This window comes from Nerophis lumbriciformis, linkage group LG07, assembly GCF_033978685.3.
Source record: "Nerophis lumbriciformis linkage group LG07, RoL_Nlum_v2.1, whole genome shotgun sequence".
NCBI lineage: Eukaryota > Metazoa > Chordata > Actinopteri > Syngnathiformes > Syngnathidae > Nerophis > Nerophis lumbriciformis.
The window spans coordinates 30,867,211-30,883,704 of NC_084554.2; the positions used below are offsets into that span (position 1 = coordinate 30,867,211).

The window sequence follows — 16,494 nt, forward strand, 5'->3', positions numbered from 1 at the left end:
TCTTAAAATATTTAAATTGTCTGCATCAAAAAAACGCTAATATATCGATAAAATTGATATATCGCCCAGGCCTACCCTCCTTTGATTATAACTCCCTTCAGCTATCAAGGCAGAAAGGAAAGAAAATGTCAACACAACATTGGAAAACACTTATTGTATACAAAATTCTAAAATCACATCGAATACTTAACAATAACCTCTTAAAGTGAAAGTGCAAACATGAGGAATATGAAATAAATGCTTAATAAAGTGTAACAAAATAGTGCAAAGTGTGAAAATGTAAACAGTGAAACCGGAGAAGAACTTTTTCCTGCAGGTTTAGTGTCAGTGCTGTGCTCTAAAGTGGTATGGTATTACTGGTCTTGGTGGGGACGAGCGCCTTGCATAAATTACAGACCACAATGGTCTGACTACGGTCAGTTTTTAAAACATCCCAAAAAATTGCCATACTGTAGAGGTGACTTTTCCTGTTTTATCGACTAATTTTCAGTTTCTCTTCTTACTCCAAGCAAATAATCAACTGTGAGACAACAAGATGGCGCAACCAAAATGGATAGTTGATACTGTTACCTGATTGGATGTTATCGCCCAGCCCTAATTGAGAGGCAATAGACAATGGAAGGCATAGGTGGAACAAATGTGTATTCTAGGATTAATGCCAGAAAAACCAGATAACTAACTGCAAATATCCAATGTGTGCAAAGCCCATATAGGAGTAAACAAAAAGTCATATCCACAGTCATATCCTGATGCTGGTCTAATCTGAGCATATTGTGTCTAATTCAAGCAAATGTCACAAAAACAAAACTAGTTCAAAAACATTTGTCTAATAAAAGCTACTGAAACAAAGCAAATCAGACTAATTTACAGCACTGCTGTGACACAGTGTCCCATACCATCGCAAATTTGATTATGAGTTTTAAATGCAAATTTCTATATTATGCGCCATAAAAATGTGTCAGTTGTGATTATGACCGACCTTGCAAATATCCTCACCTTTACAGTACACATAAAAATCCATGTCTTCCTACAGTATGTGGACTTTCGTTAAAGCTGTGTCTGTGGACTATGTGGCAAACAGAAGGGGCCACTTACCAATTTGCTGTGGTGATATTTGCAGTAACCACAGTACTTGACGTTGTCTGCGTCCGACCCTTGCTCCTCACACAGCAACCCTGCAAACTGGGCACTGTGGCACACATGGGAGGACAGAATAATGTACTTTTATCCTCAAATAAAAACTTTTAGAAAGGAAGTGCGGGGTGGGGGGCATAACCAATCTGTAAAACGATAAAGCAATCTCCTTTGACAAGTGACGTAAATGTAATGTCAGCAAGTCTCACCATGTGACATGGAAGGCCTGCCTGCAGCCGTGTTTGTTACAGGTCATACACGCGCCGCATGCCGCTTTACTCTCTCTGCCCTGGTCCTCACAAATGTAGCAGGTCTATAAATCACACATAATTGGGTAACAGACAATTGTTTTATACGGCTAACATTTAGATGTGTGGTTTGTTACCTTGTTATAGCGATCATTGGGTACAGACTGGAGCACGATAGGTTCCATCGTTGAGACATTTGCAAACTCTACCTCGGGTATGTAAAGGGCACACACCACATGAGCCCAGCCTGTAAGAGTAAGAAGAGAGAAAAACATGGATAAGTATACATAACATAAACAAATCTTAATGAGCAGGCTTGGTGATAAAGTTCTCCAAATAATTGTTTATTTTGACTGCCAAAAATACATTTTGTTAAGAATTCTCCATGTGTATACATATTTATGCAGAAACTCTTGTTTTTAAATTAGGGCTGTTAAAATAAACTACTTAACTCATGTAATTAATAACAAAAAATGATCACATTAACCATGAACACACTTAGATTAATCACGCAATTTTTTTTGACTGTACAAGCTCTTTTACCTTAACCGCTATATGGTCAGGGATCAGATCAATGCATACTGTACGTCAGTAAAAAATTGAGTGAGGAGACTGACTTAGTGCTCGCTGGCAAATATCACTGCAAAATGCAGCCTGTAAGAACTTCAGATAAAACTGTTACCAAGTTTTGTGCAAATAAATTATATGCATTCAAGTAAAACTTTTAAAAACGGTCCTGGATGACATTCTGGCAATAAAATTGCATTTGTGTACAAATATTAAAGTATTTCCTTAAGCAAATGTTAGTTATATGCAAACGAATAATCACCATTGATTAATCCAAATTCCAAAATGTGATTAATTTTACTTTAAAAAATCAATCATTTGACAGCCCTATTTTAAACATTTTCTTTTAAAGGTGTCACTTCTCCATATGTTGCCCTAATGTTAGGATTAGGGATGTCAAACGATAGCATTAATTACGATTAATTAATAAGTCATATTTAGGGCCTGATTTACGAAAGGTTTGCGTTTACTAAAACATGTGCAAACTTGATTGTGCACACAAAGCTATCTTACTAAGCTGGGGCGCAGAGAAATGTGTCTCTAAAGTGAGCAAAATAAAAAGTACAATCCATTTAGCATGTCTGCCTTCATGTATATGAAAATATATCACAACAGCTACAATACTGGGAGGAGAAAACCCAACTATAATCAACACGCACAATGTGATGATCAAGATTAAAACTGTTAACGCTATTAATCCATGTGCAAACGGGCAGAGTTATACACCTAACTGTAAGAAAGAAGGGAATCGCACCGCAAAGACTGATAGACAGAGAATCCTTTGTCCTACGTGTGTGTGACAATCGTCTATTTAACAATACCATTTTATAGCTGCCAGCGGACTTAGGGGCTGATTAAAACTAATTAAATTATGTTTTGGTGTTTTTAAGGGAGTTTGTTTTTTCAATTCAGAAAATAAACTATTATAACATATCTCCTATATGAAAAAAAATGTCTTGCAACAGGCATTTTCTTACAAAATTTCCTTTTAAAAAAAATTGTACAAATTATAGATGTGTGCAGCGTGTTCAACAACATCGCACACAGGTTGGAGAGAATGCCAACATAAATGTGGACAGAAATTAGTGTTTCCATGGGCACATCATTCCAATGAAACACACAAAATTCTCATTTAAAATGGGCGGTCTGTGCCTCTTTTTCCACTTGTTATCAATTGTTGCAGTCTTAGATCACACACAACCAACCCACTAATATTAAACATAATTTTATAGTTTGAATATGCTACTTAGCAGTTATTTGAATCTTAGAAGATCAGGCCTTTAGTGTGCTATATTCTTTGATTTAGTTAATTTTTTTTTATCTGCAACTTTATTTCTGTATGCACGTTTCTTGACCATTCTCTTGTGCTTAACTAGCAGTATCATTTTCGGGTCTGTTTTGGCCCAGGGTTTCCCCTAAATGCAACTGAATGTGGCGTACCACCACCGCTAAATCATGATTGCTACCCTTAAAAAATAAGTTTTTTTTATGTGAAAACAAAATAAAATAATGTAATGCATTGTAGCCTCCAGAATAGGTAAAAGTCCGATGCTCACCATCTTTAACTTTTTTTTTCAAAATCTTAGGATACCAGCCGTCCCAATTCCAACAAGTTTTACCTCCCGTGCAAACACTTTTGTCTCTGTGGCCGTGCTTTCCCGGATATATACACCGTATTTTTCGGATTATAAATCGCAGTCTTTTTCATCGTTTGGCCGGGGGTGCGATTTATACTCTGGAGCGACTTATGTGTGAAATTATTAACACATAACCGTAAAATATCAAATAACACTATTTATATTATTAATATTTATATTATTAACATTATAATTGGAACTGCAACTGACGATGACTCTGACCTAAGCGACGTACCGATAGAAGAGGAAGCGGCGCATTGTCTACCTTTGGAGTTGGCAGAGTTGTTTAGAAGCGACACCGAGGAAGATTTCATCGGATTTAGCGATTAGGAGTGACAGATTATTTGGAAACGTATAGCATGTTCTATATATTATAGTTATTTGAATGACTCTTACCGTAATATGTTACGTTAACATACCAGGCACGTTCTCAGTTGGTTATTTATGCGTCACATAACGTACACTTATTCAGCCTGTTGTTCACTATTCTTTATTTATTTTAAATTGCCTTTCAAATGTCTATTCTTGGTGTTGGATTTTATCAAATAAACTTCCCCAAAAAATGCGATTTATACTCTAGTGCGACTTGTATATATTTTTTTCCTTCTTCATTATGCATTTTCGGCCGGTGCAATTTAAACTCCGGAGCGATTTATAATCCGAAAAATACGGTAACACTTCCTCAATCCCTCGCCAATCCGCTGTGACGCACGGATGGTGTGTTTGAGACCATTGGAAAAATAAACATCAAATCACAAAACCACACAAACATAAAACGTTGCCAACAGCAGAATTTATGTATAGCCTATTATTTGCGCACTATTGCCAAATTTGTCTCCCAAAAAAAGCAGCACTTCTGAAACTGGATGTTTTGATGTAAACAAGACGCACGTGCTTGTCTGGAGCGTAGTCAGCATGTCTGCGATGTGGACGTAATTTTAATATATCCCAGATATACCCACGGACAGCTATCTACAAAATGTGCAAATATTAAGATGAGAGTGGCGACTTTTAAGGAGAGAAAGTCCGACTGCAGCAGCAGCAGCAACGCCAAGCGAGTGTGACGCTCATGCCGTGTCATGCTCACTGCAGCACGCTTTCCGTTGTGGACAACGATGGACAGAAGTAGAGTCTCTAAACATGGGTACAGTCTATAATAACACCAGACAAAGATGCTAGATTTGTTGCCAGTCATTTTTAATAAATAAAAATCACAAAAAGTCTCTAAACACTAGAACAATTCTCAACAAAGTGCATTGTACAATAAGCAGCAACAAGCAGCAACAATTGAAAATAGAACATTATATAATATAAAAATATATGTCAATACTCAATAACACAGATTTGTTTTAAATGTACTGTATACATTTTTTGAGCCTTTTTAAAGAAATGATGCAAAGTAGATTATGTCATGGAGACCACGCCCCCATCGCCACAGGTATCTTGGCAACCCAAGGGAAACGCTGTGACTTTATACTTTTCTAACTTATCTGTGCATCAATATAGCGACATATTACAGGTACAAAGATGTGTACATTATATTTCAGATTAAAATACACTTACATGGAGAAAAATGTTGATATAATCGCCTGTGTGCCTCATCTGCTGCTTGACTAAATGAAAGTCTTCCTTGTAAGTAAATATCTTCATGTTCTGTGGTTAAATAAGGTTTTGAACACAATAATGTTGCATATTAATGTCTGTGTACAAGAGTACATGTTTTACGAAACATAAAATGTATTTGTGACCAATATAGACATTTATTTAAATCACCAAAATGATTCCCGAGCGCCGCCACCACTGCTGCTCACTGCTCCCCTTACCTCCCAGGGGGTGGAACAAGGGGATGGGTCAAATGCAGAGGGTAATTTCATCCCACCTAGTGTGTGTGTGAACATCAGTGCTACTTTAACTTTAACTTTAACTATGTGTTAAATGTGTTTTCTATAATGACTATTGCTAACATATGCTAGCACTGTGATTGATGGGTATGTTTTAATGATTTAAATATTATCTGAAGCAGAGGAAAAGCAACAAGTTCAACATTCAAATGCCCAAAAAAGTGTTCTTAGTGCCTTAAATGGACCTGATGTTTTATTCTAGTAAATAAAACAGACTGAATCTGTTAAATTTACATTATAGTGACACTTTGTGTTCATATATCTTTCTTCATAATAATGCAATGTATTTAAAATGCAAATACCTCTCGTTGAGGGTTTTTCTCAACATTTTTTAAGCTTACAGATCCTAATTCATGAATCGTTTTTTTAATCGCTTAAAAACCCCAATTTTGGAAAGCCGCTTTCTATTGGTAAGGAAGTCATTGCCAAAGCGCATTTTGTAACACTTTAAGAGATATTTGAAAATAGGGCTGCAACTAACGATTAATTTGATAATCGATTAATCTGTCGATTATTACTTCGATTAATAATCGGATAAAAGAGACAAACTACATTTCTATCCTTTCTAGTATTTTATTGGGAAAAAAAACAGCATATTGGCACCGTACTTATTGTGATTATTGTTTCTCAGCTGTTTGTACATGTTGCAGTTTATAAATAAAGGTTTATAAAAAAATTAATTAAAAAAAAATTAAAATAAATAAATGAATTTGCCTCTGCGCATGCGCATTGCATAGATCCAACGAATCGATGACTAAATTAATCGCCAACTATTTTTATAATCGATTTTAATCAATTTAATCGATTAGTTGTTGCAGCCTTATTTGAAACATGAATGGCTTCTCAGCATGTGATGTGTTATTGTTGCTCTGTATAGTTGGAATGACACCTGTGTTTATTTAGTAAATAGCATCTGACTATGAAAGGAATTAGCCGTTATGCTAACCTGCGCGTGCTGATTTACGACTGTTTATTTAGACTTATTATTTTCAAATAAATTTGCTGTCATTTTTTATTTATAAGGATATAAGAGGCAGACATATTTATTTAACTAGATGACACAATAATATAAAAGATTCCCCCGCCCGCACAGCGCCACATACATATTGCAGTTCTGTAGAAAACACTGTCACATATTTCCAAAATGCTGTTTTCAGACACTGGCAAGCTGAGCTTTGAGATTGTCTTATCCTACTGAATTCAGAGTTTATCAAAGCTAGTACCCACTGTTGGCCACTATATTCCACAACATTTTGTCACAACCAAAAAAAAAACTTAACAGTAGTGTCAGTTACCATCGCTCATTGAGTGACTGCACATAATGAACTCCTGCTACCACTAAATTCCCTTCCACGGTTGGTTAGAGTTCATTTGAAACACTCGAGAGAGGGAAATTTTGCATGGGCCGCACAAATGAACCCTGACAGGTCACTCATATCTCACCACACTCAAGAAAAAATTGTCTTCCGATTGCATCTGCACAAATGTATAACATGTGATGCACTCTCAGCAATTCTGGTCTTCAGCAAACTACTATAAAAGCTTTCATCAGTTAAGCACAACTAGAGACCATACTTATTAGAGGTGGGAATCTATGAGCACCTCACAATTCGATTAAGATTACGATTCAGTAGCTACGATTCGATTAAAAATAGATTATTAATGCATCTTTAATTTATGTATATTAATGCGATTTTACATTTGTTTTTATTTCACTAAATAAGCGTTTATCACTTGCAACTTTAAAAAACAGTGCATTTCTAAAAAGAAACAGTTAAATTAATTCCCACATTTATTAAATTAATGGAAATATGTGGAAAACTGGAAAATAAACCTAAAATAAAGGAGCCCGTCGGATCTCTCGGTGAGGTGGCTCAATACAGTCAGCCAAATTTTAGAACTGTCTGCATTACTTTATTTACATTTAATAAATCAATGATCGATTATTGACATTTACTAATCGATTTTATAATCGTCCATTCCCGAATTGCAATGCAACTAAAAATCAATTATTTCACCACCTCTAATATTTATCCATCTAAATTTGTGAGTATACCCAAACAGACCTCGAATCACCGAGAAATTCAATCTCAGTATGGTTGCTGTTAATATTTTTACAAATAGCATAGCCGATGACTGAAGGAGAAAGGCTGCGATTGAATTTGAATGCTTAATACCATTGCAATTAAATTTGGCAGCTCTTTATTGTGCCACACAAAAGCTGCCTGTCAGAAAAGACAAACTCACAGCAAAATTGATGACAAATTGAGGAGGAGCAGGAAAGGTGAGCGGGAGGTCATATGGAGGTGGGAGTGTCCTGCCATGTAGGGGGTGTCTGTCTTTTCCCCCGCAAAGGAAACAAAAACAAGCTTAAACTTACAGTTGAACCCCTGACCTGCCTTTGACCCAGCGGGCAGGACAGGGGGAGCAGGGCAGAGAGCACGACAAGGAGAAGGCAGCGGGTGTGAAATGGGGCATGTTGTTGTTTTGAAGTCCCTGCAAGAATCTGGAAGAGGCCTATAAAAGAGGACTATAAAAGTGGCACGGCTTTGCTCCTCCAGCTAACAATTCATCACATGTGACGAGAGCAAGTCCAATGTGTTGGGATGGTGAACTTTTGTCAATGCATTTTGTGGTGTGGTTCAAATCCAAGCGACATTGAGAACCATGACCAGCTAAACTAAAGAATGCCCACTTCAAAACAGTATGGCCTTCATTGTTCAATGCAGATTTGTACATGAATATTCATTAATGACAGATTCGGCACAGACTTGAATGAAGTTGTCCTCTTGCAGCTTTATGGTTTATATTGTAAAGCTGCACAATTACAATGAACATGAATGTTAGTAATACTACAAATATCGCTGAGTATTGTCATGAACCTGATTGTCATGAACTGTTTTGTTATGCACTAGCACCATTTAGATGGCATTCTTGTTGAATAATGGTGAAAATGTTGCACGCAGTCCAACAAGCTGAGGAAGAGAAACTGATGGGACGAGATAATGAAAATGTCGCGGGGAAAGAGGGCGAGTGGAAAGGGACAAGAGAGAGATTGGGGTCATGGGAAGGGTAAAATTAAGGAGAAAGTAGTAAAACGGTGTGTGTTAGTGTTGTCATGATTCCTCCCTGCAGGCCTGGACACAATCCCACAGCTGTGCCTCTCTAACTGATTCAGCACACACACACGCGCACAGAATATTTACAGTCTCCACTAAGTTGACCTCCCGGTGAACCCGGCAGGGAGACTCCTCACAGGCTACGCACTATACCCAACGTGGCCCACCCCCTCATAAACATACAAACACACACACATACACTCGTAAAAGATGGAGTGGAGAGGCAAGTACAGAGTAGGCAGCGCACACACACGCACACACACGCGCACACGCACGCACACACACACACACACACACACACACACACACACACACACACACACACACACACACACACACACACACACACACACACACACACACACACACACACACACACACACACACACACACACACACACACACACACACACACACACACACACACAAACACACACACACAAACACCAAGCAGCAGCTTGCACAGCACACTCACACCCCTTTAACTTGCTGCCGATACGCAATTAACGACACAAGGGGGAGACGTGCGTTTGCGTGACGCGGCGTACCTCCATTATCCGTTCTCTTCAGGGCACCATCTTTGTGGGGACACAGCTCACATCTCTGCGGGTAAACGAGAAAAAACACACACCCGGTCAGAAATGACAAGCGCTGGATTGATTTTATCATTTCAACATGAGGAATGAAAATGTGATGCTTCAGCATGAATGACACAAAAGCATGTTAAGTGTAACATATGGTCCTGACCTGTAGGGACACAATGACTTTCACCAACTATGATTTCTTTCTCTTTTCCCAACAATATTTTTCTGTTTCATGTCACAGTTCACACCTCGCCGGCAAAAAAAAAGGAAAAGTTGGGCTCAATGCTCTTACTCCACATTCCCGTCAAGGAATAAATCATAAATCAGTCATAACTGCTTTCCAAATATCTTAATTGTGTGTTGACTATTTTCGTCACACACACACACACACACACACACACACACACACACACACACACACACACACACACACACACACACACACACACACACACACACACACACACACACACACACACACACACACACACACACAGCTAGTTGTGAGGCAACAAGTGATATAACAAACAATAAGGTCTTTAAATGTGTAATATGAGAAAGCAGTTTACGTGGCTCAAGTTGAAATATAATACAAATATGTGCAAGTGGAAAAAATACTGCGATACAATATAAACCTTGTCTATACCCATGTGCGTAGAATTGTCAAATTAGCCATTAAACAGTTCATTTTAAAGCTCCTATTAAAGGGGAACTGCAGATTTTTTTTGGAATTCATTCAAAATCCCTTTTTTATTTTTTATTTATTCTAACTCGTAAATGCACATAGCAATGTCAACTAACAATTGAGCTAATGACAGTCATGACGACACTGCGTCTATAAAACCCACTAAAAAACATCTAAAAACTGCAAACAATACTCCATTAACATTTCGTGACCTGAATATCAACCAAGTATTAGCGATATTGTTATTATAGGCGCTAACGGCAAGAACCTACTTTTTGCGACGCATTGATCACAGAGCAGTAACTAGCTTTTGCTGCTATATTGACATCATGAGCTGATGAAATGTTTTCTTGCCTCTGAGCTGGTGAAAGTTAATACTAGATTATAAATCATGCCTCTCACATGGATAGTAGAAGGATGTGGCCATAAACCGAGAGAATGCCAAGAGTGTGCAAAAAGGTAATCACAGCAAAGAGTAGCTATTTTGAAAAAAATAGAATATAAAACATGTTTTCAGTTATTTCACCTTTTTTGTTAAGTACATAACTCCACATGTGTTCACTCCTAGTTTGATGCCTTCAGCGACAATCTACAATGTAAACAGCCATGAAAATAAAGAAAACACATTAAATGAGAAGGTGTGTCCAAACTTTTGGCCTGCACTGTACATCATTACATACTGTAATGACCAGCTTGTGTTAATGTTTTATATTTGTGTGGTTTGGATTTGATATCAGTTTTCCGCATGTTTGCAAACACACCGTCCATGCTTGAAAGTTGATTGGCGGAGAATGCGGAAGTGTTGTTGTGTGTCTGGAGAAGCGAGGTCTTACCGAGACAAAAGTGTTTGCACGGGAAGTAAAACCGGTTGGAATTGTGCCATTTGTTATCATAATATCAGTAGTGAAAGTTAACAATAGTGTCAGACTTTGTGTGATATATTTTGGGGGATACATTATATTACTTTAATTTGTTTTCAAGTTAAAAAAACAGAAACCCTTATTTTGAAGACGTGGCGGTAATGAAAATGCCGTGGCTGCGCACCACATTCCATTATATTAAGGGGAAACCCTGCATGACTTCTACTCACTCAAAAAATCCTAATAAAAAGCAAGAGACACTAGCTAATTTGTAAATATTGTGTCTTTATTCAGGTCTCACATGACATCATCCATGACCAGGGCTAATGATTTTTGTGTGACTTTAGAGAAATATTTTCCCTCAAAATGTACATTTTTCTTATGTTATGCATATATTCATGACAATATTTCATTTATTCGCAAAAAAAATTAATTAGGGATCTGCCGATCGATTGACCATTGACCTGTATTGGCCAATTTTCTTGAAAAAGTATGTGATTGCCATTGCAGATTATTGCATTTCAATGCCGATCACAAACGCAGATTCCCTCTGGTTGACACTGTATTTATTTTTAGTACCCGGGCTGACAAGCTACCAGCTAATTGTGTATCTCCGAACACAGTAAAGTAGCTGCTCCTCTAACTTAATAATAATCACCTCAATTGTAGCAAATAAACTGCATTTCCTTGTATCTTAAGTATTATTTTCACTGGAGAACGAGGCTAAACATGTTACACACGGAGCAAACCAGGAGCAGGCATACTTATAGCTAAAATAGACGCTAAGCTAGCTTTAAGCAACACCAAAAATAAGTGCTTAGTAAAGTTTGGGAAGTGTAGATGGAACCACATTACAGCAGAAAGTAAGCAGTTATTAACAGGAAATTAACAAGTTCAGTTCAGTTCATTTCGAACATACATACAATACGATTACAATGTAATGCATCACATGTTTCCAGTGGTTTCATTACAGCGTTTCCGAAAAGGAGTAGGAAAAAGCAGAGCTTATTCAATCCTAACCCCTTTCATACCATAGCAGTCTTATCTCATTGCTTTGTTCTGTTTGTAACAGATCAGTGAATAAATAAATAATAAATAAATAAATATACCATAAGTAAGTAAACAAATATTAAATACATAAATAATCATTGTCTCTTTTTTTTTTTAAAGGTTCAATATATTTACCGTATGATAATTGTTCTTTTTTGTACTTTGTGAACAGTTTGAACAGTCTCTTAAACTGAATCATATTAGTCATTTGTTTGATTTCTTTGCTTAATCCATTCCATAATGTATTCCACATACTGATATGCTAAAGCTCTTAAGTGTTATACGGGCATAGAAATGTTTTAAATTAGATGTTCCTCTCAGGTTATATTTCTCCTCTTTTGTTGAGAAGAATTGTTGCACATTCTTGGGTAGCAGGTTATAGTTTGCTTTGTACATAATTTTAGCTGTTTGCAAATGCACTAGGTCGTTGAATTTAAATATTTTTGATTCAATAAATAAAGTGTTTGTATGTTCTCTATATCCAACATTATGTAACATTCTAATTGATCTTTTTTGTAACTCTGTTAGTGAATGAAGCGCACGTTTGTAGTTGTTTCTCCATATTTCTGCACAATAACTCAGATATGGTAACACTAGTTAGCAGTAGAGAATATGGAGTGACTTTTGGTCCAGAACATATTTTTGCTTTAGTCATTGATGTGTTTCTTGCTACTTTATATTGTATATTTTTATATGAGGTTTTCAGTTCATTTTATCATCTATTATTATACCCAAAATGTGTTTTCTTTTACCCTTTCAATGTCTACTCCGTCTATTTGTATTTGTGTTTGACTTTCTCTTCTACTGTTACAGAATACCATTATTTTAGTTATGCTGAGACAGGTAGATTAATAAGAGTAGATAGAATGTGAGACTCACCACACGGGCCGCTCGTTCCTGGGATTCACACTTTCTGCAGAACCACGGGCCAGTGGGCACCTGTACAATACCATAGCAGGCTGCAGAGAGAGGAAACAAAGTAAATTCATCAAGTGGAACTACAATTATGGGAAAAAAATGTATCCCATACCTAATCCCATACCATTACTAAAATGTGTCAATGGCAAAGTTTAATAATAGGAAGACAAGAGTGGGCAATTTATCCCTGGGAAGCAATTGGAAATACACATTTTGTTTATAAATGTTTATTCCAGTTTCTGCGACATTAACTAACTAATACAATTATCATATTATTCCACAATCCAACATGAGCGTTGTATCCTCATTTCACTTCTGGCTTCAAAGTTGTAGTGCAGACAGACAACTCCATAAATAGCCAACCTCTACACATTTTTAGATTATCTCTGATCTGAGCAGAGCCCATAATCCAAATCAGCTATAATCCAGACTTCTGAGAACCAACGCGCCTAAAGGTCCCAGAGTTTAAAGGAAGAACGGTGGTGACACCAAACACGCATTTTAAGTACAGAAAATGTAATTCTTTACTAGGGGTATCCTGGTCCGATATTAATATTGGCTCAATATTGAATAAAATATCGAATAAGAATCTCTGATGCAAGCAGTCCTGCGGGTGTAAACATGTGCAAAACTGGACAGCTAGTTAATATCAAAGGCTACGTTCACACTGAAGGGTCACATGTCTAATTCTGATTATTTTGTCAAATCAGATATTTTTATGTGGTCGTTTACATTACAAAAAAATTAGATTTCTAAGGTGAATGCAATCTGACCTGTATGCGGACATGACATCATGGCGTTGCACGCACTGCAGTGTTTACATAAGTAAACATGACTTCAGCGTTAGTCGGTTCAGTACTGGTGCATTTGTGGCTAGTTAAAGGATTTTGTGCAATCAAAGTCAACATTTTGTGAACCAAATTACTGCGCGTAAAAGATTTGGAAGGAAGAGGACAAGTATTTGGGCTCTGGCTGTTTTACGGTATATTTTGTTTCAATGCCTGCTTCAAGAGCGTGTCTGTGGACGAACATTCGGAAGCAGGAGTGCTAAAACTTTCACATGAGTTTCTAAAACATTCTATTTTCCCCTGTTTTCTGCTCCATTGTCAACTATTTATTTTGGCGAATAATTATGACGCTTATTGCTTTTTGATGACGTTCTGGTCGGATAAATGCAACCTGAATGGTGAGAGAGTTCACATTAACGATGCATCGCATATATATATATGATTTATTTCCACATACAAAAGAGGCCTGGGCAGATATGAACATTTCTAAATTGCACTGTTCACACTGACATGAAAAAATATGAGACAGGTTGCATATGGGCGGAAAAATCGGAATTGACCTGCATTGTGAATGAGGCCTAAATGTCCTCCAATAAGCAATGTATTTTAGTGACATAATTTACAAAAGGAAAACTTAGTAGGCTGTAGGCTACTACGAGCTAGCAGCTACACAACAGCTAAACACATAAGTAATTTTAATTTCCCCTCAGGGATTAATAAAGTATTTCTGATTCTGATTCGAATTAGTGTCTTTAATTGACCAGTATTGCAGTCCAAAACATCATATGTATCGATATAACCAAGTATAAAATATTTATTGTTGCATATTACTTACAGATACAAAGTCTACAAAGCGAAAGAAGAAAGTGTATTAGAAAATCTCGGGTAACAAACGTGTCTGCATCATTCAACTTACTGTGTCATGTGCTTAATTTAATGAATTATTGTGACAACTAATTAGTCAATTTCAAACTCATAAATCTTGCATAGTGTTGGTGTTTTTCATACCCACCATTGTTCTCTAAATAGTTTGACTTAATCAAGCTTGTTTTAACATTTAACATTACAAAATAATAAAAGTATGTACTATGGTTCGTGCAGGTATGGTATCGGATTAATATCGGTATCGGCCAATAATCAAGTCTCCAATATGGGTATCGTATCGGGAGTGAAAGAGTTGAATCAGGGCACCCTACTTTTTACTGTGTGGGATTATTGAAAACTATTAGGACAAGCATTGCAATGCATCCTGCAGCTTTAGTTGGATTTAAATAAGCAGAAAACACAGCCAGTGTTGCACTGCAGTCACGTGACAACAGTCCCAGCATGGTATGAGAAGGCAAGTGCATGGCTGAGCAGTCCAGTTGAAGTTTTTCTTGTTTTTACGTGATATACTTCTCCGTTATGTCACGCCGGCCTCCCCTCTGGCGAGAAAACTAGCAGCACCTTGTGCTATGGTGCGCATCGTGAAAAATAAACCCCCTAACTGTCAGAGCAAAATGTTGTGCTGACAGCATTAGTCTATTATGTGCAATTTCCTGGTTTCGGCACAACTAACAATGTTTACATTCATACTCATTATAAGCTGGCCCTTGGCAGCGGGCAGTTTAATTGCTGCCATGAACTGTATAAATGTTTGTGCTCGCACGGTGATTCAAAGTTGTTTGCTTAAAAATGGTCCTCCATTAATGTCGGTTGGCACCTTGCTGGGCCGTGCCACCAAAGCGCATTCCAGTCCGCCATTACGCCGATGATAGTTTCAATGCAATTACCACATGAAAACGCATTGCTGTGGCAACGCCCTTAGCTCGTCACCATTTACTGACATCGTCACAACGCTGTTACTACCTTGTATCAGGTTAATTAGCACGCCATTCTGTTACACCTCACGATTTCTGTGCAGTTTAGGAAAAGCATGATGCACACGAGAAGATATTGAATATCATCTTAGTGATACAATGCTTATTAATGATGAGTCAGAAAAAAGGGCACTTTGGAAACCCTAATAGTCTTAGGGATGTAATGATATAAAGATTTCATATCACGGTTATTGTGACCACGGTTATCATTCTTATCACGGTATTGTTGAATGTGTTCAAAAAGTACTTTTGCACACACACTGGAATTTTTCAACCAAGTTGTATTAAAAAAAATAAATAAATAAAAAATAAAAAATACTAATATATATATATATATATTTGCACACAAACTTTCTTGGCAGAAGAAGCACATATTGTTCTGGCTTTTTAAGAGACATGTTTTAAGTGTTTAATCATGTTCATCTTCTTCACTTTAATTTGAAAAAGTAAAATAATGATTTGTTTTTATTGATAAAAGCAAATTAAGTGTTTACTTTGCTTCACTTTGACATCACAAGAGTTCCCTTTCTGTTGTAGACACCTGTTTGCGTTAATAAAGTTGTTAAAAAAAACACCTGTGTCTGTGTCGTATTCTTTTGAGTAGAGATCTATCACTCAACAAAAGCACAATCGGTAAATTCAATGTACACAATAGAATAACTTAGTTGCTTAATGTGTTTGTATAAGTTTAGATTGGCGTATGTTGTTTCTTAGTGGGGAAAGATGCTAATTTGTCTTGTATTCACGACCCCGAAAGGGACAGGCGGTAGAATATGGATGGATGGATGGATTCATGTTAGCATTTAAGCTAGCTATCAAGCTAGTGCTAGTTGATCAGTGAGTTTATCAAAGTGCGGAAATCAATCACAGCGTTTCGATCATTTTGACATAAAAAAGTAATACTAACCGTCTGGAGTTTTACCGCGGTTATCATTATTACCGCTTATCGTTACATCCCTAAGTCATATTAAAATAAGACAGCCGTGTTTCTACACATGTAAATGACCATGGCGCACCGCCAATGCGAAACAAATGTTGCCACACTTTCAAAAAGTTTTACATTAAAACATTTTTTTTAACATGAAAACTAAATTCAGTAATATATTGTATGAATGTGTATACTGTATATAATCTACTATTTACA

The 16,494-nt window shown here is 36.9% G+C and overlaps 1 protein-coding gene across 8 annotated transcripts in view; it reads right to left on the reverse strand.

The window, feature by feature from the left end:
* Positions 1-16,494, reverse strand: part of mllt10 (MLLT10 histone lysine methyltransferase DOT1L cofactor) — a 74,062-nt gene that overhangs the window by 40,061 nt on the left and 17,507 nt on the right. For all 8 annotated transcript variants that reach the window (XM_061965487.1, XM_061965484.1, XM_061965486.1 and 5 more), the window contains exons 2-6: positions 12,665-12,744; positions 9,155-9,209; positions 1,520-1,629; positions 1,344-1,447; positions 1,096-1,189 (exon numbers count right to left, since the gene is read on the reverse strand). In XM_061965487.1, the coding sequence (XP_061821471.1) occupies positions 1,096-1,189; positions 1,344-1,447; positions 1,520-1,629; positions 9,155-9,209; positions 12,665-12,744 (443 nt within the window). The remainder of the gene's footprint in view (positions 1-1,095; positions 1,190-1,343; positions 1,448-1,519; positions 1,630-9,154; positions 9,210-12,664; positions 12,745-16,494) is intronic.